The 25,840-nt window shown below is 40.9% G+C and overlaps 1 protein-coding gene and 2 long non-coding RNA genes across 5 annotated transcripts; 1 reads left to right on the plus strand and 2 right to left on the minus strand.

The window, feature by feature from the left end:
- The first annotated feature begins 1,165 nt into the window (after positions 1 to 1,165).
- Positions 1,166 to 22,602, plus strand: snap29 (synaptosome associated protein 29). Of its 3 annotated transcripts, none has more exons than XM_035762777.2 (7): positions 1,208 to 1,291; positions 7,110 to 7,173; positions 11,493 to 11,723; positions 12,501 to 12,697; positions 13,069 to 13,154; positions 20,412 to 20,513; positions 20,746 to 22,602. In XM_035762777.2, exons 3-7 carry the CDS (start codon positions 11,493 to 11,495, stop codon positions 20,904 to 20,906), a joined length of 777 nt encoding a protein of 258 aa, XP_035618670.1. In that variant the 5' UTR covers positions 1,208 to 1,291; positions 7,110 to 7,173; the 3' UTR covers positions 20,907 to 22,602. The 3 variants fall into 3 exon arrangements, with proteins under 3 accessions (XP_035618668.1, XP_035618670.1, XP_035618669.1); XM_035762776.2 differs by having other exon boundaries at positions 1,221 to 1,291; positions 7,090 to 7,173; XM_035762775.2 differs by lacking the exon at positions 7,110 to 7,173 and having other exon boundaries at positions 1,166 to 1,291.
- On the minus strand, positions 3,404 to 4,165 carry LOC118376103 (uncharacterized). Its single transcript, XR_004823968.2, has 3 exons — positions 3,864 to 4,165; positions 3,637 to 3,775; positions 3,404 to 3,548 (listed from the first exon to the last, which is right to left on the minus strand). It is a non-coding gene; the product is annotated as an uncharacterized LOC118376103 (long non-coding RNA).
- LOC127911656 (uncharacterized) lies at positions 5,842 to 7,083 on the minus strand. The gene is made up of 2 exons (XR_008078776.1): positions 6,750 to 7,083; positions 5,842 to 6,634 (listed from the first exon to the last, which is right to left on the minus strand). It is a non-coding gene; the product is annotated as an uncharacterized LOC127911656 (long non-coding RNA).
- Positions 22,603 to 25,840: the final 3,238 nt, after the last annotated feature.

Consider the following 25,840-nt stretch of genomic DNA (forward strand, 5'->3'; position numbering starts at 1 on the left):
TCACCCCCAAAACCAATTCTTTCTTTGGCCGCCTCTCCTTCCAGTTCTCTGCTGCCAATGACTGGAACAATCTACAAAAATCTCTGAAACTGGAAACACTTATCTCCCTCACTAGCTTTAAGCACCAAATGTCAGAGCAGCTCACAGATTACTGCACCTGTACATAGCCCACCTATAATTTATAAATAAATAAATAAAAACATTTTGGCCTGCTGGAGGTCATTTTGCAGGGCTCTGGCAGTGCTGCTCCTGCTCCTCCTTGCACAAAGGCGGAGGTAGCGGTCCTGCTGCTGGGTTTTTGCCCTCCTACGGCCTTCTCCACGTCTCCTGATGTACTGGCCTGTCTCCTGGTAGCGCCTCCATGCTCTGGACACTACGCTGACAGACACAGCAAACCTTCTTGCCACAGCTCGCATTGATGTGCCATCCTGGATGAGCTGCACTACCTGAGCCACTTGTGTTGGTTGTAGACTCCGTCTCATGCTACCACTAGAGTGAAAGCACCGCCAGCATACAAAAGTGACCAAAACATCAGCCAGGAAGCATAGGAACTGAGAAGTGGTCTGTGGTTCCACCTGTTGTCTATTCCATTTGCACAACAGCATGTGAAATGTATTGTCAATCATTGTTTCTTCCTAAGTGGACAGTTTGATTTCACAGAAGTGTGATTCACTTGGAGTTACATTGTGTTGTTAAAGTGTTCCCTTTATTTTTTTGAGCAGTGTATATACCCCACCAGTCAAAAGTTTGGACACATACTCATTCAAGGCATTTTCTTTATTTTTCTATTTTCTATATTGTAGAATAATAGTGACGACATCAAAACTATGAAAAACACACACACACACACACACACATATATATATATATATATATCTCAGAGGTCTAAGGCACTGCATCTCAGTGTAAGAGGTGTCACTACAGTCCCTGTTTCGAATTCAGGCTGTATCACATCCGGCTGTGATTTGAAGTCCGATAAGGGCAGCGCACAATTGGCCCAGCATCGTCTGGGTTTAGCCGGTAGGCTGTCATTGTGAATATGAATTTGTTCTTAAATGAATTGCCTAGTTAAGTAAAGGTTAAATAAAGATAGATATATATATAAAAATTGTATAACAAAGTAGAATGTATTTATATTAGTCCAGCTGGGGGCAGTAATGAAACATATTGGATGCCAACTGCCGTTAAACTCCAAAGAAGAAGACAACGGAAACCGATTTTTTTGCTGTTAATCAGCTGATACAACAACATTTCACCAGACCACGGTCAAAAGGTTGTGTAGATCGTAAACGTAAGTGGTTTAAACTTATTTTTATTTGGCTGTCGTTTATTGTTATAATGAGAATAGTGCTGTGCTTTTTTAGGTTTGAATTGTTAGGTAAGTCATCTTGGGCGTATGAAAATACGCCATTTCTGTTAAACGTTTCTTAAACGGAAGCAAACTGAACGAAATGGGGAGGGACCTACCTGAATTTGTCCAATAGAACGTCGTTTTAGTTACAAACGTTGCGTTTCAACTCTTTGTCTAGCTAATTATTACACCCTTCTATAACGTTAGTTATAAGCTACACTAGCTAACACGTTAGCCAGCTAACTAACGGTAATTATCTGTTTTAAACGTTGTCATGCTGAAATGTAATATACCGTTTTGATTTAATCACCAACTCAGAACGAAAGCAAAAGATTCAGTCACACCAACTTGTTGATAGTTGGTAACTAACTCCAAACAACCACGTTTACCCATGGAAGATAACAATACAAGACCATCGTCTGACCATCGCTTAATGAGAGGTCTGGTTAGCAGATATCGCTGAATTTGTTCAGGAAATGTGTCATTCTAATGCATCGAAACGACCATTTTACTATTTTACATTAAATAACGTCTTCATCGTACTACTAACATTTTGTTTGGTATGGTCTTCGGGTCAACAGCACTAGAATTGGCTTCCTTTTTGGACAATAGAATGAGTCCAAATTCACCATAGGCTGGAAAACTGCTTAAGAATGTTGGCTAATCTGGAACGCTAGCGCGAGCCCATGGCAATTTCATTGAACGTTCGCAGGGCCTGTTTTGACTAGTGTGACGCTTACAATTCAATTTCGCCCAAATGGAACAAATGTATCCCTTTTTATTTTACCACTACAATCTATTCGTCGGTCAACTCGTAAACATCCGTACGTCAATGGTGTCAACTATGCTTACTTCTGCGTAATGAGAAATTAAGGGAAGGGGACTTCTGACTTTCTGGTCTAGTGATCGATGACAACCGAATTTACATAATTACAAAGATGAGATTCTCCTGATTTAATAAAATCTAAATATACACATTGTGAGTTATTTGGCGAAATGGACCAGCATACATATCCATAGGAAAACAATGGGGGGGAGCTCAGCGTTCCAAGGGCAAAAAAGTATTTTGGGGCTAGCATTTGATGACAACCGAGCTCGCTGCCCAGATGTACATAATTAGAAAGAGGAGATTCTCACAATAAAAATGGAGTCCGACCTGAATAAAATCCAAATATACACATTGCGAGATATTTGGCAAAATAGACAGACATGTCTGTATTTCCCTGTAGTAAACAATGGGATGAACTCAAGAGTTCCATGAGTCATTTTTTTGTTTGCATTTAACTACCAACAACGTGGGCAGGTCTCAGTGCCAACAATGGCAAAGCAGGCGGTGTGACTTAGAGCAATAAACTTGGAATAGAACGTTCGGAAGGCCAGTTGGTGCCACTGTGTTCAATAGAACTAATATGAGCTGGCAGGGTGAAAATGCCCTAAAGGCCTTTTTTTTCATGTTTACTTCAAAATGACGGCAAGCAGCTTGGAAATATGGTCATATTATGAAACGGGGCTCCACAGCGGATGCAATGGACTTGTTATCGGAAAAAAAGCATTGTTAAATGTCAGGACATGATGAACACAACATTTTTACCGCTTTTTTTGTTGATAAAAATGTGTTCATTGCATTGGCTATGGAGCCCAGTTTCATAACATTACCGTGTGTCCCAGCTGTTTTCCATAGTTATGAAGTAATCATGAAAAAAAACGGGCATTATTTTATGGCATTTTTCACCCAGCCAGCTCCGACGGGGCTCTATGCTAACTTTTTTTTCCCCAAGGAGTACATGTGCTCCTAAATGAAAAAATGTAGGAGCACACAAAGAAATGTAGGAGCACAGTGAAAAATGTAACACAAAGTTTATTAACAATTTACATACATATTTATACTGCGTGAGTGTACTAAGGGACACACACCTGTGGAACAGCACATGCCTACTAGACGCAGGATATCAGTTGTCCAGCTGCTTTTGTATGTTGGCCGTCCGGCACGCTTGGAGGTCAGCCAGCGGTCCACGGCAGGAGTGGGATCGAACTCCTTGACAGAGAAGACCCCTCCAGGCTGATCCTCATCAGGTCTTCGGTGGTGGAGACCCAAGGCAGCTTCTTGACGAATTCTTAATCCGGTTCTGCGCAGAGAAGCTTCGCTCACACTGGGTGGCTGAAATGGGCAGCACCAGCATAAGCTGCACCAAATGTTCTAGGGAAAAGATGATATCTTTCAATTTCATTAAATCATCAAAACCAACCATAGGATACCATACATGGACTCAAGACTGTTAGTCTACCTTGTAATTGTGCCTGTAGGGGTCCTTTGTCAACATGGTCTCCCACAGGCAACTGTAGGACTTGTCCTTGAAATTGTGGCTGACCAGGATTTTCAGCCCCTGCCACTTATCCAGGATTGCAGCTATGTTGCACCCCCATCTGCAGGATTGAACAGAGCAAGTGAGTTTGCAAATATGCAAATGTAACATTGTCTCATATGGCAATGCAGTGTCAAATAAATTCTTACATCTCTCTAGAGGCTCCTTGAAATGCCTCATCAGGTATGCCACACCATCATCGCCAAAGGTGAGAAGGCTGGCCTGGTCTTCTGGCCATGTGTAAGGGTTTAGCATGTTAAAAGACAGCTCTATAGTAGACTCTATTCATAGGAAGGTGGAGGTGGTGCAAAGGGAGAACAAACAAATTAAAGACATTTTGCTTGATGTACATGTCGCTCAATGCGGAACAATCTAATATTTTCAGGGCTACTGGAGAATGACAACAGCAGAGGCTGTGAGGAAACAGTCTGAGACTTTATGCCAAACTCAACTAAAACTGCCCACTGATGTTGTGCGTAATATCACTTTCTCCAGAGTCCATAGAATAGGTAAGGCCTCTGGAAATAGGCCACAGGCTTTTATTGCATGTTTTGACAAATTTAAGCAAGCAAACGGAAATGGCGAAGAACATGGGCAGAGAACTCAGAAACACTAATTTTGGAATGAATGATCACTTCCCCACTGAGATCAATGTATCCCATCATGAAGGAAAAGCGTTGCCTGAATCAACGAGTCTCCATGGTGATGGATAAACTTTATATCAACGGGCAACTGTATTTAAAAAAAATAAAAAAAAATATTTCACCTTTATTTAACCAGGTAGGCTAGTTGAGAACAAGTTCTCATTTGCAACTGCGACCTGGCCAAGATAAAGCATAGCAGTGTGAACAGACAACACAGAGTTACACATGGAGTAAACAATTAGCAAGTCAATAACACAGTAGAAAAAAAAAATGGGCAGTCTATATACAATGTGTGCAAAAGGCATGAGGAGGTAGGCAAATAATTACAATTTTGCAGATTAACACTGGAGTGATAAATGATCAGATGGGCATGTACAGGTAGAGATATTGGTGTGCAAAAGAGCAGAAAAGTAAATAAATAAAAACAGTATAAAAACAGTATGGGAATGAGGTAGGTGAAAAAGGGTGAGCTATTTACCTATAGACTATGTACAGCTGCAGCGATCGGTTAGCTGCTCGGATAGCTGATGTTTGAAGTTGGTGAGGGAGATAAGTCTCCAACTTCAGCGATTCTTGCAATTCGTTCCAGTCACAGGCAGCAGAGTACTGGAACGAAAGGCGGCCAAATGAGGTGTTGGCTTTAGGGATGAAGGACTCTAGGGTAACTCCCTGGCTATTTTAAATCCAATGTTCAAATCTGAGTTTGTGAGTTGTAGTGTATCATTACATGAACTACAACAAATACATGCTCTAGTGATCTCCACTATAATGAATACATGCACTATTGATCTCCAATTGACAAGGAAAGGGTTGCATATAATAGCTCAGGTTAATGTATGTAGCCTTCCTATCAAAATACATGAGGTTTTTAACTTTGTCAACATAAATAATATTCATATTTTGACTCTGACCGAAACGCATTTAGATGTATCTGTAAATTATGGGCAAATGAACATTCATGGATATAGTCTACTGAGAAGAGACAGGAATAGGAATGGTGGGGGTGTAGCACTGTACATTCAGAATCATATACCTTTTAAGAGGAGGGATGACCTTAATGTATGCCTCACCAGGCACCCATATTGGTGGTATGTGTGTATAGACCTCCTAGCTCAAAGGTGTCCAATTTGGATGACAGAAATAGTGGCAGAAACTATTGGGAGTGCAGCTAGACAACTGCTTATCATGTTTGTCTCAGATAACTAATCTATGTAAAAGAAATATATATATATATATATTATAACAGCATGCATAATCAGAAGGATAGCTAAATATTTACCGGGGGAAATTATTCAGCAAATTACACAAGCATTAATTGAGTTGGGTGAACTACTTTTCTGTGTTCTGGGGAAATGCATCAAGTGAAGTTAGGAGGCTGCAGAATGCACAGAACAAAGCAGCAAGGATTGTTTTAAGGTGGAGATATGGTTCTTCTGTTTTAGTCATGCGCAATGTTCTTGGTTGGTCATCAATCGACAAGATATAAAATTTAAAAAACATGCTTATTTTATTTCATCATATACATTTAAAACGGCCAAGTTATATTCACAACGGTATTCAGTTGGTAAGAGACAGACATTCCGTAAATACTAGGAATAGATTGTCCACTATCTATGCGTTATCCAGACAGAAAAGAGAAATAGGCAAAATAACATTTCGATTTAGAGCAATAAAAAAATGGAATAAATTAACTGAGCAAACCAGAAACCTTTTCAATATATAAATGTAAACATTATTTTAAAACAATTTAACTATAATACATAGAAATGTTGTGGGACTATAGTAGATGAAGAATCAATATTTTTTAGATTGAATATTTATGTTAGTATATATGTGAGAATGTGTTGGTATTATAAATTGTATTTTAATGTTTAAGGACTCTCGGAAGATTAGTCCAAATGGGGACTAAAAGAGATCCAAATCTAGTCTGTGAAAGTCAGAACAGAATCTTCCAAACAATTCAGTCTCCTTCAACCCATGTCTCTTGTGCAACAGAAAACAATAATTCTGTGGTATTTACCATTACAGTACTTAGTGCACGCACACACACACACGCACAGTATTGTTTAACATTCTCTGCTATCAAATAAAACTAGATCATAGACCATTTATTAGTTACAAACCTATGTGCCTCTCTCTCTGCAGCTGGGCAATCACTCCCCCATAGTGGCCCATGTTCAGAGGCACCATCTGCCCTGAAGTAGATGCACCTCTTCATCCATGATTCTCCTCTGGGCAAACAGCACGAAATGTGTCCTTGGTGACATCCAAAACACCTCGAATGACAACACACAAAAAACAATTATACAAAAGTAAACTGAATAAAATGATCTCTTATGAATAATGATTAAACTTTACACAAGAATAACCCTATAAAGAGGAACAACTTACCAATGGCATGAGAGTGCTCAAGGGTCTGTTGTCCGACCATGAGATTGACTGGCTTCCCATCCTCCAACAAGCGTATGTAGACAATCTCGCATTTGGTGTTGGATATATCAGTGTCTCCGTCTATTAGAATGGCAAGATACTTCGCGGCTTTCAGCTTCGCTGACAGGCTCTCTCTCATTATGTCAGCAATTTGACAGATCATCTCCGCACATTTTACATCATTGTCGTATGTGGGATTAATGTCAACTCTGTTTTTGTGGTGGAGTCTGATAAGCGGACCAAATTTGACGAAAGGTTCTTCTTTCGCAATGAAGTATGCAATGTTTATCTTTATTTTCAGCTGCCTCTTCTCCTCCTCAGACAGCAGCACTTGCCGCCTCAAGGCTGCTGACACCGTGCCTGATGGTTTCTCCTGTCTCAACAGGTACAGATCTCTGCACTGGATATGCCGTCGCGAGATGTTATGTTTCGCTACGCTATCTCTTTTCAGATGCGGGTTTCCTGACATGAAGGACAAGTTTCTTGCCTGTTTCTGCCCTCTACATTATTTGCAGAACATGACGTTGTTTTCGAACTCTAGCCATGGGAACATTTTGAGCCAATTCGCATTGAATCTATATGTTCTCCCTCCACCAGCTACAGTGGACGTTGAAATGACAGTGAGGGTCATGGTAGCTTCGCTAACGTTGTTCTCAGCATCCCTAACGTTAGCTGCCTTAGGTAAACCTTGTGAAGAGGCTTCATTAGTTGAACCTTGTGAATCTTCCTCTCCTGATTCCTCTTTCTCCTCGTCTCTTTTTCACTTAAAATAAAATTGAATGGGCTTCATTTTTAGCAATGTCTGCACGTTAACTTATAGCCTATACCGATACTATTTTCCGGTGTTCACCTTTCTCTCTCTGATTGGACTGCGTCATCACAAAGAACTCTACTATGGTTGGAGTGTGCCGCTTGTGGAATGTGGGACTTGTAGTTTTTAAACAATTAGCAGCGGTGGAATAGCACAAACTAGTCTTCAGTCGTTCTATTCCCAGCTCATTGTTTTGCGCAATAATGCTACTTTCTTTAATGTAGGCAATAAGATCTACCTGCATAAATCTTATGGGTTTACCTCAGGAAACTTGACATGAACCTTTCTAGGGCAGGCGTTTCGCTAGCGGAACCTACTCGACAACATTCCGCTGAAAAGGCAGTGCGCGAAACTCAAAAATATATTTTTGAAATATGTAACTTTCACACATTAACAAGTCCAATACAGCAAATGAAAGATAAACATCTTGTTAATATACCCATCGTGTCGAGATTTCAAAAATGATTTACAGCGAAAGCACAACATATGATTATGTTAGGTCATAGCCAAGTCAAAAAAACACAGCCATTTCTCCAGCCACTAACCTTTGATCCTCATCAGATGACACTCATAGGACATCATGTTACACAATACATGTATGTTTTGTTCGATAATGTGCATATTTATATCCAAAAATCTCAGTTTACATTGGCGCGTTATGTTCAGTAATGTTTTGCTTCCAAAACATCCGGCGATTTTTGCAGAGAGCCACGTCAATTTACAGAAATACTCATAATAAACATTGCTAAAAGAAACACGTGTTATGCATTGAATTTTAGATTCACTTCTCCTTAATGCAACCTAAAAATAGTCACTCCAGGCACCCTAGTCATAGACTGTTCTCTCTGCCCGCAAGCCATAAGACTCCTGAACATCTAATCAAATGGCTACCCAGACCATTTGCATTGCCCCCCCTTCTACGCTGCTCATACTGTTATTTAGAGCGCATTCGCCAAAAGCCACAAAATAATGTAAATACTACGTGAGTCTTCCATTTGGGAACTTTTATTAGATCCCCATTTGGAAGTTCCTTTTGGGAACTTCGCAATCCTATTGATCAGACAACCATGAAAAGGTAGGCTCTCTCCCTCAGTTGCCTGTTCACATCAACACGATCAATAACTAATGCTAGCCAGTGCATGATGATCTAAAATCTAACGAGGGAACATTGGATAAACCCTCAAACTTTTTCAGCTAGTTGGCAGTCAAAATTGCACTGATAAACGATGAGAGATAGTAGCCTGCTCGTCCTTCTGCAGCTTGCCTGTCAATGCATGCTTGTCCCAACCCACGTTTGGACAACTTAATGGGAACTTGACTGTCTGTCTGCAGATTTGATCAATGCCAAATACACTGTGAAAGTGCAGGGAGCCAATTTCAAAACAACAAAAATCTCATAATTAAAATTCCTCAAGCATACAAGTATTTCACACCATTTTTAAATTCTTGTTAATCCAGCCACAGTGTCTGAATTCAAAAAGGATTTACAGCGAAACAACCACAAACGATTATGTTAAGTCCCACCAAGCCACAGAAAAACAGCAAAGCGAGGAGTCACAAAAAGCAGAAATAGAGAGAATTAATCACTAACCTTTGATGATCTTCATCATATGACACTCATAGGACTTCATGTTACACAATACATGTATGTTTTGTTTGATAAAGTTCATATTTATATAAATATCTGAGTTTACATTGGCACCTTCACTAGTTCTAAAACATACAGTGATTGTGCAGAGAGCCACATTAAATTACAGAAATACTCATAATAAACATTGATAAAGATACGACTATTATACATGGTACTTTAGATAAACTTCTCCTTAATGCAACTGCTGTGTCAGATTTCAAAAAAACTTTTGATCTTCATCAGAATGCACTCCCAGGAATCCCAGTTCCACCATAAATGTTTTGTTTGTTCGATAATGTCCATCAGTTGTGTCCAAATATCTTTTTTTGTTAGGGCATTTGGTAAACAAATCCAAAAGCGCGTTCAGGTCGCGCCGAACGTCGGACGAAAAGTTCCAAAAAAGTTATGTTACAGCCCATAGAAATATGCCAAACTCAGTATGTAATCAATCTTTAGGATGTTTTTAACATAAAACTTCATTAATGTTCCAACCGGACAACTCCTTTGTCTGTACAAATGAAGTGGAATGTAGCTACCTTTTCACTTGAGCGCGCCAGACCGAGGCTGTGGCACTCTGCCAGACCACTCACTCAAAGAGCTCTTATGAGTATCCTCAATACAGTTTGTAAATACTGTTGACATCTAGTGGAAGCCTTGGGAAGTGAAACATAACTAATATCCCACCGTATATTCAATGGGGGCTGAGTTGAAAAACTACAAACCTCAGATTTCCCACTTCCTGGTTGTTTTTTTTCTCAGGTTTTTGCTATACTCTGTTATACTCACATCATTCAAACAGTTTTAGAAAACACTGAAGTTTCTATCAGAATGTACTAATTATATGCATATTCTAGCTTTTATGGCTGGGTAGCAGGCAGCTTAATTTGGGCACGTTTTTCATCCAAGCTACCCAATACTGCCCCCTACTACAAATAAGTTAACTTCCTGACTGATGTCTTGAGATTTTGCTTCAATATATCCACATAATTTTTCCTCCTCATGATGCCATCTATTTTGTGAAGTGCACCAGTCCCTCCTGCAGCAAAGCACCCCCACAACATGATGCTGCCACCCCCGTGCTTCACGGTTGGGATGGTGTCCTTCGGCTTGCAAGCATCCCCTTTTTCCTCCAAACATAACAATGGTCATTATGGCCAAACAGTTCTATTTAAATTTTATCAGACCAGAGGACATTTCTCCAAAAAGTACGATATTTGTCCCCAAACCGTAGTCTGGCTTTTTAAGACAGTTTTGGAGCATTGGCTTTTTCCTTGCTGAGCGGCCTTTCGGGTTATGTCGATATAGGACTCGTTTTACTGTGTATATAGATACTTTTGTACCTGTTTCCTCCAGCATCTTCACAAGGTCCTTTGCTGTTGTTCTGGGATTTATTTGCACTTTTCGCACCACATTACGTTTATCTCTAGAAGACAGCACTCGTCTCCTTCCTGAGCGGTATGACAACTGCGTGGTGCTTATGGTGTTTATATTTGCGTACTATTGTTTGTACAGATGAAGGTGTTACCTTCAAGCGTTTGGATACTGCTCCCCATTTGTATTAATTTCTTCCTGAGGTCTTGACTGATTTGATTTTCCCATGATGTCAAGCAAAGAGGCACAGAGTTTGAAGATAGGCCTTGAAATACATCCACAGGTACACTTCCAGTTGACTTAAATGATGTCAATTAGCCTATCAGAAGCTTCTAAAGCTATGATGACATTTTCTGGAATTGTCCAAGCTGTTTATAGGCAGTCAACTTCTGACCCACTAGAATTGTGATGCAGTGAAATAATCTGTCTGTAAATAAGTTGGAAAAATTTCCTAGCCGACTTGCCAAAACAGTCCTACAAAAATGTTGCGGAGGATGAGAACATCAGTCATGGACACTTCATTTTTTCATTATTCATATTACCATAATATTCAGTTATACATTCAAGAATATTTTCATTTTACTCTGTTTAAATTACAACACAACATGCATTCAGACAGCTGGACGTGTTGAGGTAATGACAAAAATAATTCAATTCCATGTTGAAATGACTCTTTGTGCAAGGTAGAGAACACTATCTTCATTATGATATTTTGTTACATTACTAAATGTTTTTTATTTTTTAAATCATTACTGCCATGGTGTTTTAATGGTTCCATGAGAATGACCCAGTAAACATAGGGTGAACGAACACAATTGTCATGTATAAGCCCCCCCGTGCCTGCTGTGTCCACTCTCCACTGTCATAACTCTACTGCTGTTCTGTTGAAAAGATGGCATACCCCAGAACCCACAACCCATTTGCAGATGATGATGAGGAGGAGCAGCGCTGGTCAAGTGGGGGATTTTACGACCCCCAAGAGAGGGGGGTGAGTGAGGCAGAGCGCAAGCAGAGATGCCTCCAACAGGAAGTGATGCGTGCGGCCAAGTCTGCGGTGGTCAGCAGCCACCGCTCCCTGGGGCTCATCTATGAGTCGGAGAAGATCGGCGCTGAGACTGCAGAGGTAAGCCTATTCATTCAGAAAGTATTCAAACCCCCCTGACTTTTTCCACATTTTGTTACGTTACAGCCTTATTCTATTTCAAGCTACACACAATACCTGTTTTTAATGAAGAAGCAAAAACAGGTTTTTAGAAATGTTTGCAAAATGTTTTTATAACTGAAATATCACATTTACATAAGTATTCAGACCCTTTACTCAGCACAATGCAGCTGAAAAACATTCCCACATGATGCTGCAACCACAATTATTCACCGTAGGGATGGTGCCAGGTTTCCTCCAGACGTGAAGCTCAGCTGCAGGCCAAATAGTTTAATATTGGTTTCATTCATCAGACCAGAAAATCTTGTTTCTCATGGTCCGACTCCTTTAGGTGCTCTTTGGCCAACTCCAAGTGGGCTATTGTGTGCCTTTTACTGAGGAGTGGCTTCTATCTGGCCACTCTACCATAAAGGCCTGATTTTGGTGGAGTTCTGCAGAGATGGTTGTCCTCCTGGAAGGTTCTCCCACCTCCACAGAGGAACTCTGGAGCTCTGTCAGTGACCATTTGTGTTCTTGGTCACGTCCCTGACTAGGCCCTTCTCCCCCTATTGCCCAGTTTGGACGGGTGGCCAGCTCTAGGATGCTGATCTGTACCTCGGAAAAGTCACCCTGGAGCATCTGTATTATCAAAGTCCTGCATTGTTAGATGTATTTCTCCATGTTTTTTGGCCCACTGTAAAGAGTAATATAGCCGAGTGAATTTGATAACACTGATTTCCTCTCTGTGTCCATCCGTAGGAGCTGATGCGTCAGGGGGAGGCTCTGAAGAGGACCGAGAGGATGGTGGACAACATGGGCCAAGACCTGAAAACCAGCCAGAAACACATCAACAGCATTAAGAGTGTGTGGGGAGGCCTTGTCACTTACTTTAAGGCCAAGCCTGAGACCACCAAGTCCCTGCCAGAAGAGCCTGTTGTTTACCAAGCCAGCAGCAAGTAATGCCCAGTCCCTCCCTGCTTATTCCTATACCTCTATCTCTTTACTCTGGCATGTGCTGTTGCTATATACAATGCTAGTGAACAACTTTTCATGGGATATCCCAAACATTCCACCATCAGTAGCCCCTTGTTGACTGAGTATTTAGGCTATCCGCGGTGATACTATCATAGTTTCTGCCATGTTGCCCATACAGGTCTTGTGTGAGGAATGAAGAGGTGTAAGATGGTGGTAGAGGGCTTATTCTTACACTGTCAGTCTTTACTTTTTCTGTGTTCAAGTCTGATTAAACTGTGAAGTGTGTAATGTCTTTAGTATTTGGTCAAAGATCATCCTGCCTTGAGTCTCTGACTGTATGTGTGTGTGTTAGATTGCAGAATGCCATGTCTCACAGTAAGGAGCATGAAGGCAAGTACCAGGCCAGTCACCCCAACCTGAGGAAGTTGGACATTGGAGGTAAGGCCACAAACCTCAGCCACAAAATAATATCTCCTTTGTCATCCCTTGTTCCCTTTTAGTTGGTCAACTTGGTACAACACAGCTATGAGGAGTTTGTGTGCTAGAGCCCTCTACTGAAGAATATTATAATTATGCTTGACAAGGCCAGTGAACACCATGCCTCACCGGGAGTTCTGCCTTCCACAGGTGATAAACCCGAGGCACGGATTCGTTTCTTAAATTCTCCCGCTCTTCACCTCGAGCTTAGCAGAACAATTTACAAATTTTAAGAAACATTTTGTGTTCCAATGTTATTTATCAGGGTTTACGCCAACTTAACTGTCTTACATCCTTCTGGACATTGTTAAATTTTGGTAACTAGATTTGTGAAGTTCCCGACAATTTGTTAGTTATTCTTTGGCCTGTTTAGCCTTGCTAACTGGTTGTTAATAATATGACAAGCACAAACGAGTCGACCTAAGGCTGTTAAGCCAGGTTTGAGTTCACGATCTTGCCCAATGTCTTTGATGTCTCGGCTGGGTACATGCTCAGGCTGTCCTGGATCGAACCAGCCCGTGGATATTCACTGTATCTTTTTTGTCACATGCGCAGAGCATACAGATAAGAGGCATTGAGTGAAAAATCTGCCCGACACCTCTGTTATAAGCCCAATCAATTCGCAATAATTCTACATTTACATTTACATTTAAGTCATTTAGCAGACACTCTTATCCAGAGCGACTTACAAATTCTAAATATAATTGTTTTTTGGCCAAGATTCAAAAGAGCTATTTTTATTTCTCATTGGTAACTGAATGCAGGCTTAAACACGTCACACATCACTTTGCAATGAGCTGGAGGCATTATGCATTTTGAAAATACATACACTATATATACAAAAGTATGTGGTGGTCCTTCTGTGGCTCAGTTGGTAGAGCATGGCGCTTGTAACGCCAGGGTAGTGGGTTCGATTCCCGGGACCACCCATACGTAGAATGTATGCACACATGACTGTAAGTCGCTTTGGATAAAAGCGTCAGCTAAATGGCATATATTATATATTATGTAGACACCCCTTCAAATTAGTGCATTCGGCTATTTCAGCCACACCTGTTGCTGACAGGTGTATAAAATCGAACACACCGCCATGCAACCTCCATAGGACAAACATTTGGCAGTAGAATAGCTTTCTGACGAGCCCAGTGACTTTCAGTGTGGCACCGTCATAGGATGCTACCTTTCCAACAAGTCAGTTTGTAAGATTTCTGCCCTGCTAGAGCTGCCCCGGTCAACTGTAAGTGATGTTATTGTGAAGTGGAAACGTCTAGGAGTAACAACGGCTCAGCTGGGATGCTGGCCTTCTAGGCAAAGTTGCAAAGAAAAATCCATCTCAGACTGATCAATAAAAAAGATTAGGATGGGCAAAAGAACAGAACAGACACTGGACATCGCTTCTGCACTGTTGACATTGAGACTGGTGTTTTGTGGGTACTATTTAATGAAGATGCCAGTTGAGGACTTGTGAGGTGTCTGTTTCTCAAACTAGACACACACACACTCTTGCTCATTTGTACACCGGGCCTCCCACTCTTTCTATTCTGGTTTGAGACAGTTTGCGCTGTTCTGTGAAGGGAGGAGTACACAGCGTTGTACGAGATCTTCAGTTTCTTGGCAATTTCTCGCATGCAATAGCCTTCATTTCTCAGAACAAGAATAGACTGACGAGTTTCAGAAGAAAGTCCTTTTGTTTCTGGCTGTTTTTAGCCTGTAATTGAACCCACAAATGCTGAAGGACAGTTTTAATCAGGACAACAGTTTTCAGTTGTGCTAACATAATTGCAAAATGATTTTCAAATTATCAATTAGCTAATCCAAGTTTAGCGTTTTAAAAGGCTAACACAACATGCCATTGGAACACAGGAGTTATGGTTGCTGATAATGGGCCTCTATACACCTATGTATAGAGGCCCATAACAATGTCTACACTGTATTTCGGATCAATTTGATGTTATTTTAACGGACCAAAAATGTTTTTCTTTCAAAAACAAGAATTTCAAAGTGAACCCAAACTTTTGTTTGTGTGTGCGCTAGTTAACAGATTTCGCTGTTTTGGTACTGCTCATATGTAGATTGGTTGGGAATGGCAAAAAAAATACAACGTTGACTTAGAGTTAACTCTGCAAATGGCTGGGTAATTTGATAAGTCAGTCAATTGATCAATAATATAATACTCTTAGCAAAGGTGTTTATCTTTAATTTACAATCTGTCAACTATGAGAATATAAATATTTTGTGAAACAGCACAGTGGAAAAATATATGGCAGCTAGAAATCAAAACCTGATGGTCTTCAGAGATTGGAGGGATTGAGGGTTGCTGAAGGCTGGGACTAAAAATAAACAAGGTAGTTTACATTAGTTATGTATAAGCTGAAAGTAAAAGCCTAAGTATTGTTGTCCATTCGTTTACTCAATTTATGGGGGAGTAATACAAATGTAATACTTAATTAGGGGTAATAGGGTTAGGGAAATTATTAAAGGCAGCAAATATATATATATATATATAAAAGTCCCCTTTCCAGGATCCTGTCTTTAAAATATAATTTGTAAAAATACAAATAACTTCACAGATAGCTCTGTAGCTCTAACTCCAAAAAGTTCTGGGACACTGTAAAGTGTGGAGAACAAGAGCACCTCCCTCCTCCCAGCTGCTCACTGCACTGAGGCTAGGCAACATGGTCACCCCCGATAAATCCATGATAATCGAAAACTTCAACAAGCATTTCTCAACGGCTGGCCATGCCTTCCTCCTGGCTACTCCAACCTCGGCCAATATAATCTATTTCTGAAACTGTCCGCCGCCATTGTCGCAACCCCTATTTACCAGCCTGTTGGAAAAGCTGCCGCGGTCATCCCCCTCTTCAAAGGGGGAGACACCCTGGACCCAAACTGTTACAGACCTATATCCATCCTGCCCTGCCTATCTAAGGTCTTCGAAAGCCTAGTCAACAAACAGATCACTAACCATCTCGAATCCCACCGTACCTTCTCCGCTGTGCAATCTGGTTTCCGAGCCGGTCACGGGTGCACCTCAGCCACACTCAAGGTACTAAACGATATCATAACCGCCATTGATAAAAGCCAGTACTGTGCAGCCGTCTTCATCAAACTCGCCAAAGCTTTCAACTCTGTCAATCATCATATTCTTATCGGCAGACACAGTAGCCTCGGTTTTTCTAATGACTGGCTTGCCTGGTTCACCAAGTAGTTCACCGAGTTCAGTGTGTCAAATCGGAGGGCATGTTGTCCGGTCTTCTGGCAGACTCCATGGGGGTGCCACAGGGTTCAATTCTCGGGCCGACACTTTCTATCAATGATGTCACTCTTGCTGCGGGCGATTCCCTGATCCACCTCTACGCTCTACGATCCACCTCTAGACGACACCATTCTATATACTTCTGGCCCTTCCTTGGACACTGTGCTATCTGACCTCCAAACGAGCTTCAATGCCATACAACACTTATTTCGTGGCCTCCAACTGCTCTTAAACGCTAGTAAAACCAAATGCATGCTTTTGAACCGTTCGCTGCCTGTACCTGCACGCCCAACTAACATCACCACCCTGGATGGTTCCGACCTAGAATACGTGGACATCTATAAGTACCTAGGTGTCTGGCTAGACTGTAAACTCTCCTTCCAGACTCATATCAAACATCTCCAATCCAAAATCAAATCTAGAATCGGCTTTCTATTTCGCAACAAAGCCTCCTTCACTCACGCCGCCAAACTTACCCTCGTAAAACTGACTATCCTACCGATCCTCGACTTCGGCGATGTCATCTACAAAATAGCTTCCAATACTCTACTCAGCAAACTGGATGCAGTTTATCACCATGCCATCCGTTTTGTTACTAAAGCACCTTATACCACCCACCACTGCGACCTGTATGCTCTAGTCGGCTGACCCTCGCTACATATTCATCGCCAGACCCACTGGCTCCAGGTCATCTACAAGCCCATGCTTGTTAAAGCTCCGCCTTATCTCAGTTCACTGGTCACGATGTCAACACCCACCCGTAGCACGCACTCCAGCAGGTGTATCTCACTGATCATCTCTAAAGCCAACACCTCATTTGGCCGCCTTCCAGTTCTCTGCTGCCTGTGACTGGAATAAATAGCAAAAATCCCTGAAGTTGGAGACTTTTATCTCCCTCACCAACTTCAAACATCTGCTATCTGAGCAGCTAACCGATCGCTGCAGCTGTACAAAGTCCATCGGTAAATAGCCCACCCAATTCACCTACCTCATGCCCATACTGTTTTTATTTTATTTACTTTTCTCCTCTTTTGCACACCAGTATCTCTACCCGCACATGCCCATCTGATCATTTATCACTCCAGTGTTAATCTGCTAAATTGTAATTATTCGCCTACCTCCTCATGCCTTTTTCACACAATGTATATAGACTCTTTCTTTTTTTCTACTGTGTTATTGACTTGTTTATTGTTTACTCCATGTGTAACTCTGTGTTGTTATCTGTTCACACCGCTATGCTTTATCTTGGCCAGGTCGTAGTTGTAAATGAGAACTTGTTCTCATCTAGCCGACCTGGTTAAATAAAGGTGAAATAAAAATAAATAAAACAGATCTTCATTGCAAAGGGTTTAACCTCTTTCTCCTACCCGACACGCAGGCGTCCCATCTAGACATCTGGAAATGCAAATGCACTACGCTAAATGCTAATAGCACTCGTTAAAACTCAAACGTTCATTAAAATACACATGCAGGGTACTGAATTAAAGCTACACTCGTTGTGAATCCAGGCAACAAGTCAGATTTTTAAAATTATTTTTGGCGAAAGCATGAGAAGCTATTATCTGATAGCATGTAAGACCCGCAGGGGACGTAAACAAAATAATTAGCATAGTCGGCGCTACACAAAACGCACAAATAAAATATAAAACATTCATTACCTTTGACCATCTTCTTTGTTGGCACTCCTAGATGTCCCATAAACATCACTATTGGGTCTTTTTTTCGATTAAATCGGTCCATATATAGCCTAGATATCGATCTATGAAGACTGTGATCAAGGAAAAAAATAGCATTTTATAACGTAACGTAATTTTTTTTAATTAAAAAAGTCGACGATAAACTTTCACAAAAGACTTCGAAATACTTTTGTAATGCAACTTTAGGTATTAGTAAACGTTAATAAGCGATCAAATTGATCACGAGGCGATGTATATTCTATAGCTGTACGTCTGGAAATAATGTCCGGGTAAATCTCAACCAAAATATCCGGTCGGAGACAGGAAGAAAGGCGCTACCTTGTGCCCGTTTGACCAAGAAACAAATCGTAGGCAAATTACAAGACTGTTGACATCGTGTGGAAGCTGTAGGTATTGCAACCTCGGCCCCATTTAATGTGGTTCACATTCAACAATGGGTTCTAGTGGCGCATGGATATATTTTCGCATTTTCAGTGATCAGATTTCCCTGCGCTTTTCGATGAAACGCACGTTCTGTTATAGTCACAGCCGTGATTTAACCAGTTTTATAAACGTCTGAGTGTTTTCTATCCACACATACTAATCATACGCATATACTATATTCCTGGCATGAGTAGCAGGGCGCGGAAATGTTGCGCGATTTTTTTAACAGAATGTTCGAAAAAGTAGGGGGTAGGAGTAACAGGTTAAGCATTGTTTCCCATGCTTGTTCAATAAACCATAAACAATTAAGGAACATGCACCTGTGGAACAGTCATTAATTGCCTAAGCTGTTAGTGTCTTAAGGTCAAAGGTATGGAAATGTGGGAAACTAAAGAGGCCTTTCTACTGATTCTGAAAAACACAGAAAGAAAGATGCCCAGGGTCCCTGCTCATCTGCGTGAATGTGCCTTAGGCATGCTGCAAGGAGGCATAAGGGCTGGAGATGTCCGTACTGTGAGATGCCGAAGACAGCGCTACAGGAAGACAGGACGGACAGCTGATCGTCCTCGCAGTGGCAGACGACGTGTAACAACACCTGCACAGGATCGGTACATCCGAACATCACACCTGCGGGACAGGTACCGGATGGCAAAAACCACTCCCCGAGTTACATCAGGAACACACAATCCCACAATCAGTGCTCAGACTGTCCGCAATAGGCTGAGAGAGGCTAGACTGAGGGCTTGTAGGCCTGTTGTAAAGGCAGATCCTCACCAGACATCACCGGCAACAACGTCGCCTATGGGCACAAGCCCACTGTCTCTGGACCAGACAGGACTGGCAAAAAGTGCTCTTCACTGACGAGTCGTGGTTTTGTCTCACCAGGGGTGATAGTAGGATTCCATACATGCTGTCTGCTATCTGCCCGTTGCAGTTGAAACAGTTTCATCTGTGAAGAGCACACTTCTCCAGCTTGCCAGTGGCCACGGTAGGTGAGCATTTGCCCACTGAAGTCCGTTACGACGTTCAACTGCAGTCAGGTCAAGACCCTGGTGAGGACAATAAGCGTGCAGATGAGCTTCCCTGAGACGGTTTGACAGTTTGTGCTGAAATTCTTCAGTTGTGCAAACCCACAGTTTCATCAGCTTTCCGGGTGGCTGGTATCAGATGACCCCGCAGGTCAAGAAGCCGGATGTGGAGGTCCTGGGCTCGCGTTGTTACCGGTTATGAGGCCAGTTGATCTTACTGCCAAATTCTCTAAAGCAACAAAGGTGGCTTATGGTAGAGAAATAAACATTAAATGCTCTGGTGGACATTCCTTCAGTCAGCTTGCCAATTGCACGCTCCCTTCAAAACTTGAGACATCTGTGTTGTGACAACTGCACATTTTAGTGGCCTTTTTATTGTCCTGTGTAATGATCATGCTTCTTGATATGCCACACCTGTCAGGTGGATGAATTATCTTGGTAAAGGAGAAATCCTCACTAACAGGGATGTGCAAAACAAATTTGTGCATTGATTTGGAGAGAAATAAGCTTTTTGTGCATATAGAAAATGTCTAGGATCTTTAATTTCCGCCCATGAAACATGGGACCAACACTTTGTTGCGTTTTTTATATTTTTGTTCAGTGTATTTCCTCATATGTGACCTCACATACTTTGACCGAGACAGGTCCGTCTGTGATTTGTTGATCACTATTATGCAAATGACAGCATTATTTTTAAGTCTTTATTTTCCTCATATTGTAATAGGTCATATTTCATAGAAATCTGGAACACTTGGCAGCTACTTTAAGCAAAAGGATAATTTTCTGTCAATGACATCTCCTGTGTGTGGTGTAGGTTTCGACGCATTTGCATCAGATGACAGCTCATCTAGTCAAAATGGCTACCCTGCAAACAGACAGCTTAGAGCCGCCCACCAGACCCTGGACAACAACTTAGGTAAGAGCCTTCCAGGACCTATGGGAAATAACAATTACATTTGTCTTAATTTTATTCATAACTTTTAATGGCGATCAACAACAAAAGAATCCAACTCCTTATCAGCAGTTAACATCTATTTGTGTATATCTGTTTTTGTGTGAAGCCGAAGGCAAATTTCCACATTTTGTGGAGAATTAAAAAAATATATATTCTAATTTTAACGAACCCCTGTTTTCTTGAACTGCTCCAGATGAGATGTCCCTGGGCCTGGGAAGGTTAAAGAACCTAGGACTGGGCCTCCAATCTGAAATTGAGAATCAGGACACTTCTCTGGACAATCTGCTGGGTAAAGTGGACAAGCTGGACCTCAAGATCAACAACACCAACCAGCAGATTAAAAACCTCAAATAATAAATCCCAAACATTCTGACTCACCGGTCAGAGACACCGGTCAACTCAACACCCCCTTACCTGGGTTTCGCTTCAAAGCAGCTCTCTGTGCATCAAGATGTCTTATTCCTCTATGATAGAGTACCAATGTTATTGATACTCTAATGAATGATATTCAGTTCCTCAAACAGCTCCATATAAATGCATAGACCACCCTGTTCTTGACTATTTATGATTTGTTATCTTGTGATTTTTAGAAAGGAAGGATCTCTGTGAGTAGGACCTGTGTAGTGGGTTTAAAGGGTAGTTGAGACAAGTGTTAATGGTCTGTTATTGTTGCCCTCAGTTTGCATCGTGGTAAGTTGCATTTTAATTTAGTTTGGTAAGTAAATTAATTCAATTTCAACTCAAAGCGAGGGATCCTCTTTGAAAACAAAGTGCCACTACTTGCATTCATGAATTGAATTTGAAAGGGTTTACTGACTTGACTGAATTGAAATGCTATTGACCCCAACCTTGATCGCTGTGTCCAGAAGCCAGAAAAATAAATTGTGTGGTGCTTGTTTGAAACTGGAATGTCATACTGTGGTATGTATGCTGTCCGCTGCCTGTTGATTAGATAATTCATATCCTATTTGTAACTTTTGAGATGACATACCCACAGAATTCGAATGAATGATTCATTACATTTCTTTAGACTCACCCACACTCTTGTACATAAACATTCCCCCCCAGCCCTTGCTGGACCTGTGCTTGGTTCATGTAGAAATAGACAAAGAACCACACCTGTTCCCCTGGAAGAATCAAGTGCCATCCACTCTTGTCTTACACCAGGTCTTAGGCTCGAATTCAATCTGACGCACATTATAGAGTGCTGTCAACAATGCACCTTTTTAAAGGCAATGTTACGGCATTTTGCGGAAGTTGCATTCACGGTAAATGCTTAAATATGTCACGTGCTCCAACGTGTTTCTGATTAAATATCGGCCTTTTATTTTATTTGGGGATCTGAAAGAATGTAACCTGATGTGGTAGCCTACTGGTTAAGAGCGTTGGGCCAGTAACTCGAAAGGACACTGGTTCGAATCCCAGAGCCGACTAGGTAAAACATCTGCCGACGTACCCTTCAGCAAGGCACTTAACCCTAATTGCTCCTGTAAATTGCTCCGGATAAGAAGGTCCGCTAAATGACAAAAAAATGTAAATGTTCAACCTTCATGTTGCTTTAACTTATCCTGTGACTTCAAATTTTTGTAAATGAAGAGATGAGGAAAGGAAGCCACTCTACACTATTGAAATGCACCCCCAGTGTCTCACAACACAAGTGGCTTCTTGTATGTGTAGCCACTTCTGTTTCTCATATTGTTTTTGCAAGCTACCGCTCCAAACCTTGCTACTTTTCTGAAGGGATGTCAATGTGTGGAAATATGCGGAATGGAAATTGCATTGTTAATTCTTCCTTAATTTGCTTTTTCATCCTTTTGCTTTTGATAAATCACCTCGTGTATACTTTCTTTTGTGATTGAGGAGAATATTTAACAGATAATGTGACTGCTCTTTGTCTGATAAATGACTTCTGCAAATAGAAGGAACATTTATGCCTTCCTCTCTGTGTGTGTGTGTGTGCACAGAAGTATATGAAACATCTTTATTGCCGTTTTACAAATGTCAATGTACACATGCTAAGAATATGGTTTAAATACAGACTTTAAATTGAGAGACATGTATTCTGTTGTCTTCCTAGAGATGTAGACGAATATCCCATACTAACCCTAACCCATACTTTTTGTCTAACTTGTTTGTGAAATGTTGATGTGGTTACTTAAACTGCTGTAACTTTTTTGATCTGAATATCATTTTTTGTCCAAACTCCAGATTTGAGTAGCAGAGAAGTAGAAGAAGCTGGTAAGCCTTTTTTTGTGGTTGCAAAGTGGAATTATTAGCTGATTTGTGTCAAAAGCTGCATGATTTCACTCACAGAAAATCACAGTTCGAAGTGATGTCACAATGGGGAGCCTTAGAATCTTGAGAAATCCCATGTTAGCGGATTTGGGCAACAAAAAAAACGGACTAACAGTTTAACAGATATCATAGTTGTATACAAGCAACTCGATCGAGACAGTTCCGCACATTTTTGAAGTTGGAATGGCATTTCAAGCTTAAATGGTGTAGGAGGAGTAGCGTGCGGAGGAAGAAGAATAACAACTAGATAACTTTACAAGTAAAGTTGTGGGGCTAGCAAAAGCTCTTTAAACATTCATTTGTGGTAGTGAAAGATGTGTAAAAATGTCATTTTTAATTCCCATCAAGTCAGTAGATTTGGTCAGTAGTTAGATATGTATTCAGAAGTTGTGTAATTTTGTGTTTGAGTTGTGTAATGTGGTTCAGTAATGTTGTGGTTCAGTAGTTGTTTGGTCAGAAGTTGTGTGGTTATGTAATTGTGCAATTACATGGATACTGATGTGGTCAGTAGTTATGTGGTTCAGTAGTTGTGTGGATGTGGTCAGTAGTTAAATGTGTGATCAGAAGTTATGTAATTCAATGTCAGTTGGAAGTGATGTCACAATGGGAAGCTTTAGAATCTTTAGAAGCCACTCCTCTCTCTCTCTCTTTCTCTCCTTTTCATTTTTTTGGCCTGCAGTGTCAGCGAATATCTTAGCAATGGTTCCAGTTTGTAATCTCAGTATTGACATAGAGCTATTGTCAGAAGACAGCGGGCGAGGGGTTACTTAAACCGCTCACCCTCGAATGGTAATCCCAAATTAGTTTTTTTCTTCTCCGCAGTTGACGAGCAGAGAAGTAGAGAACTCTTTTGATTTAGTGGTCAAAATGATAGTTTGGAAATTAATGAATCGGCTAACTTCTGACATGATTTAAAAGACAGGCGATGGGTTACGAAAATGGCTCTAGTTACAGATTGGTAGTCTTGATTTGAAATTAGACTTCGTATTTGAAAAGCAGAGTGGGGGAAGATTTCTTACCTTAGTCTCTAAATTATTGCGTCAGTGGTCAAAATGGCAGCTATTTGGGAAAAGTTGAAAACACGTGGTAATGCAGTTACAAAAACAGCTGTACCATAAGTTACATAGTGAAATATTTAGATTCTGCAAACAGATATGAATAGCAGAGAAGTAGACATATCTTTTTGTCTAACTTGTAGTGGTTAAACTGCCAAAATGTTACAGAAAATGATGATGCGGTTACTTAAACTGCTGTAACTTTTGATCCAAATATAATTTTTTGTCAAAGGCAGATTTGAGTAGCAGAGAAGTAGACGAAGCTGGTATTGCTAAGTGGTTGAAAGTGGAATTATTCGCTGGTTTGCATCAAAAGTTTCATGATTTCAGTTTGAAAATAACAGTTTGAATGTCACAATGGGGAGTCTTACAATTTTGACAAATCCCATGTTAACGGATGGAATGTAACAAGATGACAAAGTGAGTAACGATCGTGTTGCTTGTATACAACTTTTTACGAGACCATTCCTGAGTTTTTGCTGGAACAGCATTTCAAACTTAAACACTGTAGGAGGAGTAGCGTGCGGAATAAACAGAAGAAGTATGACGAATATCTAAGCTTAGATGGTAACTTATAAAGTTGTGGGGCTTGCTTAAGCTCTTTAAACTTTTTTTTTATTGTGGTAATGTCAGTTAAAGTTTTACGCAATTAAAGCACCTGAATATAGTCCAAAAAATATTTGGCCTGGTTACTTTGACAGACTATTATATCAATCTCATTACTTCGGACAGTGCGTCAATTGTACTGAAGAAAAATAAACCTAACATGTATTGGTGGCAGTATTGGTGCCATGTTTCATGAGCTGAAATAAAAGTTCCCATTTTCCATATGCATAAAAAGCTTATATCCCTCAAATTTTGTGCACAAATGTGTATACATCTGTGTTAGTGAGTATTTCTCCTTTCCCAAGATAATCCATCCACCTGACAGGTGTAGCATATCAAGAAGCTGATTTAAATAGCATGAGAATTACACAGGTGCACCTTGTGATGGGGACAATAAAAAGCCACTCTAAAATGTGTTTTGTCACATAACACAATGCCAAAGATGTCTCAAGTTGAGGCAGCATGCAACTGGCAAGCTGACTGCAGGAATGTCCACCAGAGCTTTTGTCAGAGATTTTAATTTATCTATCATAAACTGCCTCAAACACATTTTTTTTGAGAATTTGGAAGTATGCCCAACCGGCCTCATAATCATAGACCACGTGTATGAGGAACGTGTGGGCCCACGTGTGTGGGCAAGCGGTTTGCTGATGTCGACGTTCTGAACATAGTGCCCCATGGTGGCGGTGGGGTTATGGTCCCGACGACAAACACATTTGCATTTTATCAATGGCAATTTGAAAGCACAGCGATACCGTGATGAGATCCTGAGGACCATTGTCGTGCCATTTATCTGCCGCCATCACCTCATGTTTTAGCATGATAATGCACAGCCCCATGTCACAAGGATCTGGACACAATTTTGGGGAGCTGATAATGTCCCAGTTCACCATGTGTTTGCATACCCACCAGACATGTCACCAATTGAGCATGTTTCGGATTCTCTGGATAGACGTGACAACATGTTCCAGTTCCCGACAATATCCATCAACTTTGCACAGCCATTGAAGAGGAGTGAGAACATTCCACAGGCCACAACCCGATGAACTCTATGCGAAGGAGATGTGTTGTGCTGCATGAGGAAAAGGTGGTCACATCAGATACTGACTGGTTTTCTGATCCAAGCTGCTACCTCTTTTTTTAAGGTATCTGTGACTAAAAGATGTCTATCTGTATTTCCAGTGTTGAAATCCATAGATTAGGGCCTAATTAATTAAGTAAATCGACTGATTTCCTTCCTTTATTATTTTAAACTCCATAAAATCGTTGAAATTGTTGCATGTTGCGTGTATATTTTTGTTCAGTATAGATCACACAACTACAATTAGGTTA

This window comes from Oncorhynchus keta, chromosome 25 (assembly GCF_023373465.1).
Source record: "Oncorhynchus keta strain PuntledgeMale-10-30-2019 chromosome 25, Oket_V2, whole genome shotgun sequence".
Classification (NCBI taxonomy): domain Eukaryota; kingdom Metazoa; phylum Chordata; class Actinopteri; order Salmoniformes; family Salmonidae; genus Oncorhynchus; species Oncorhynchus keta.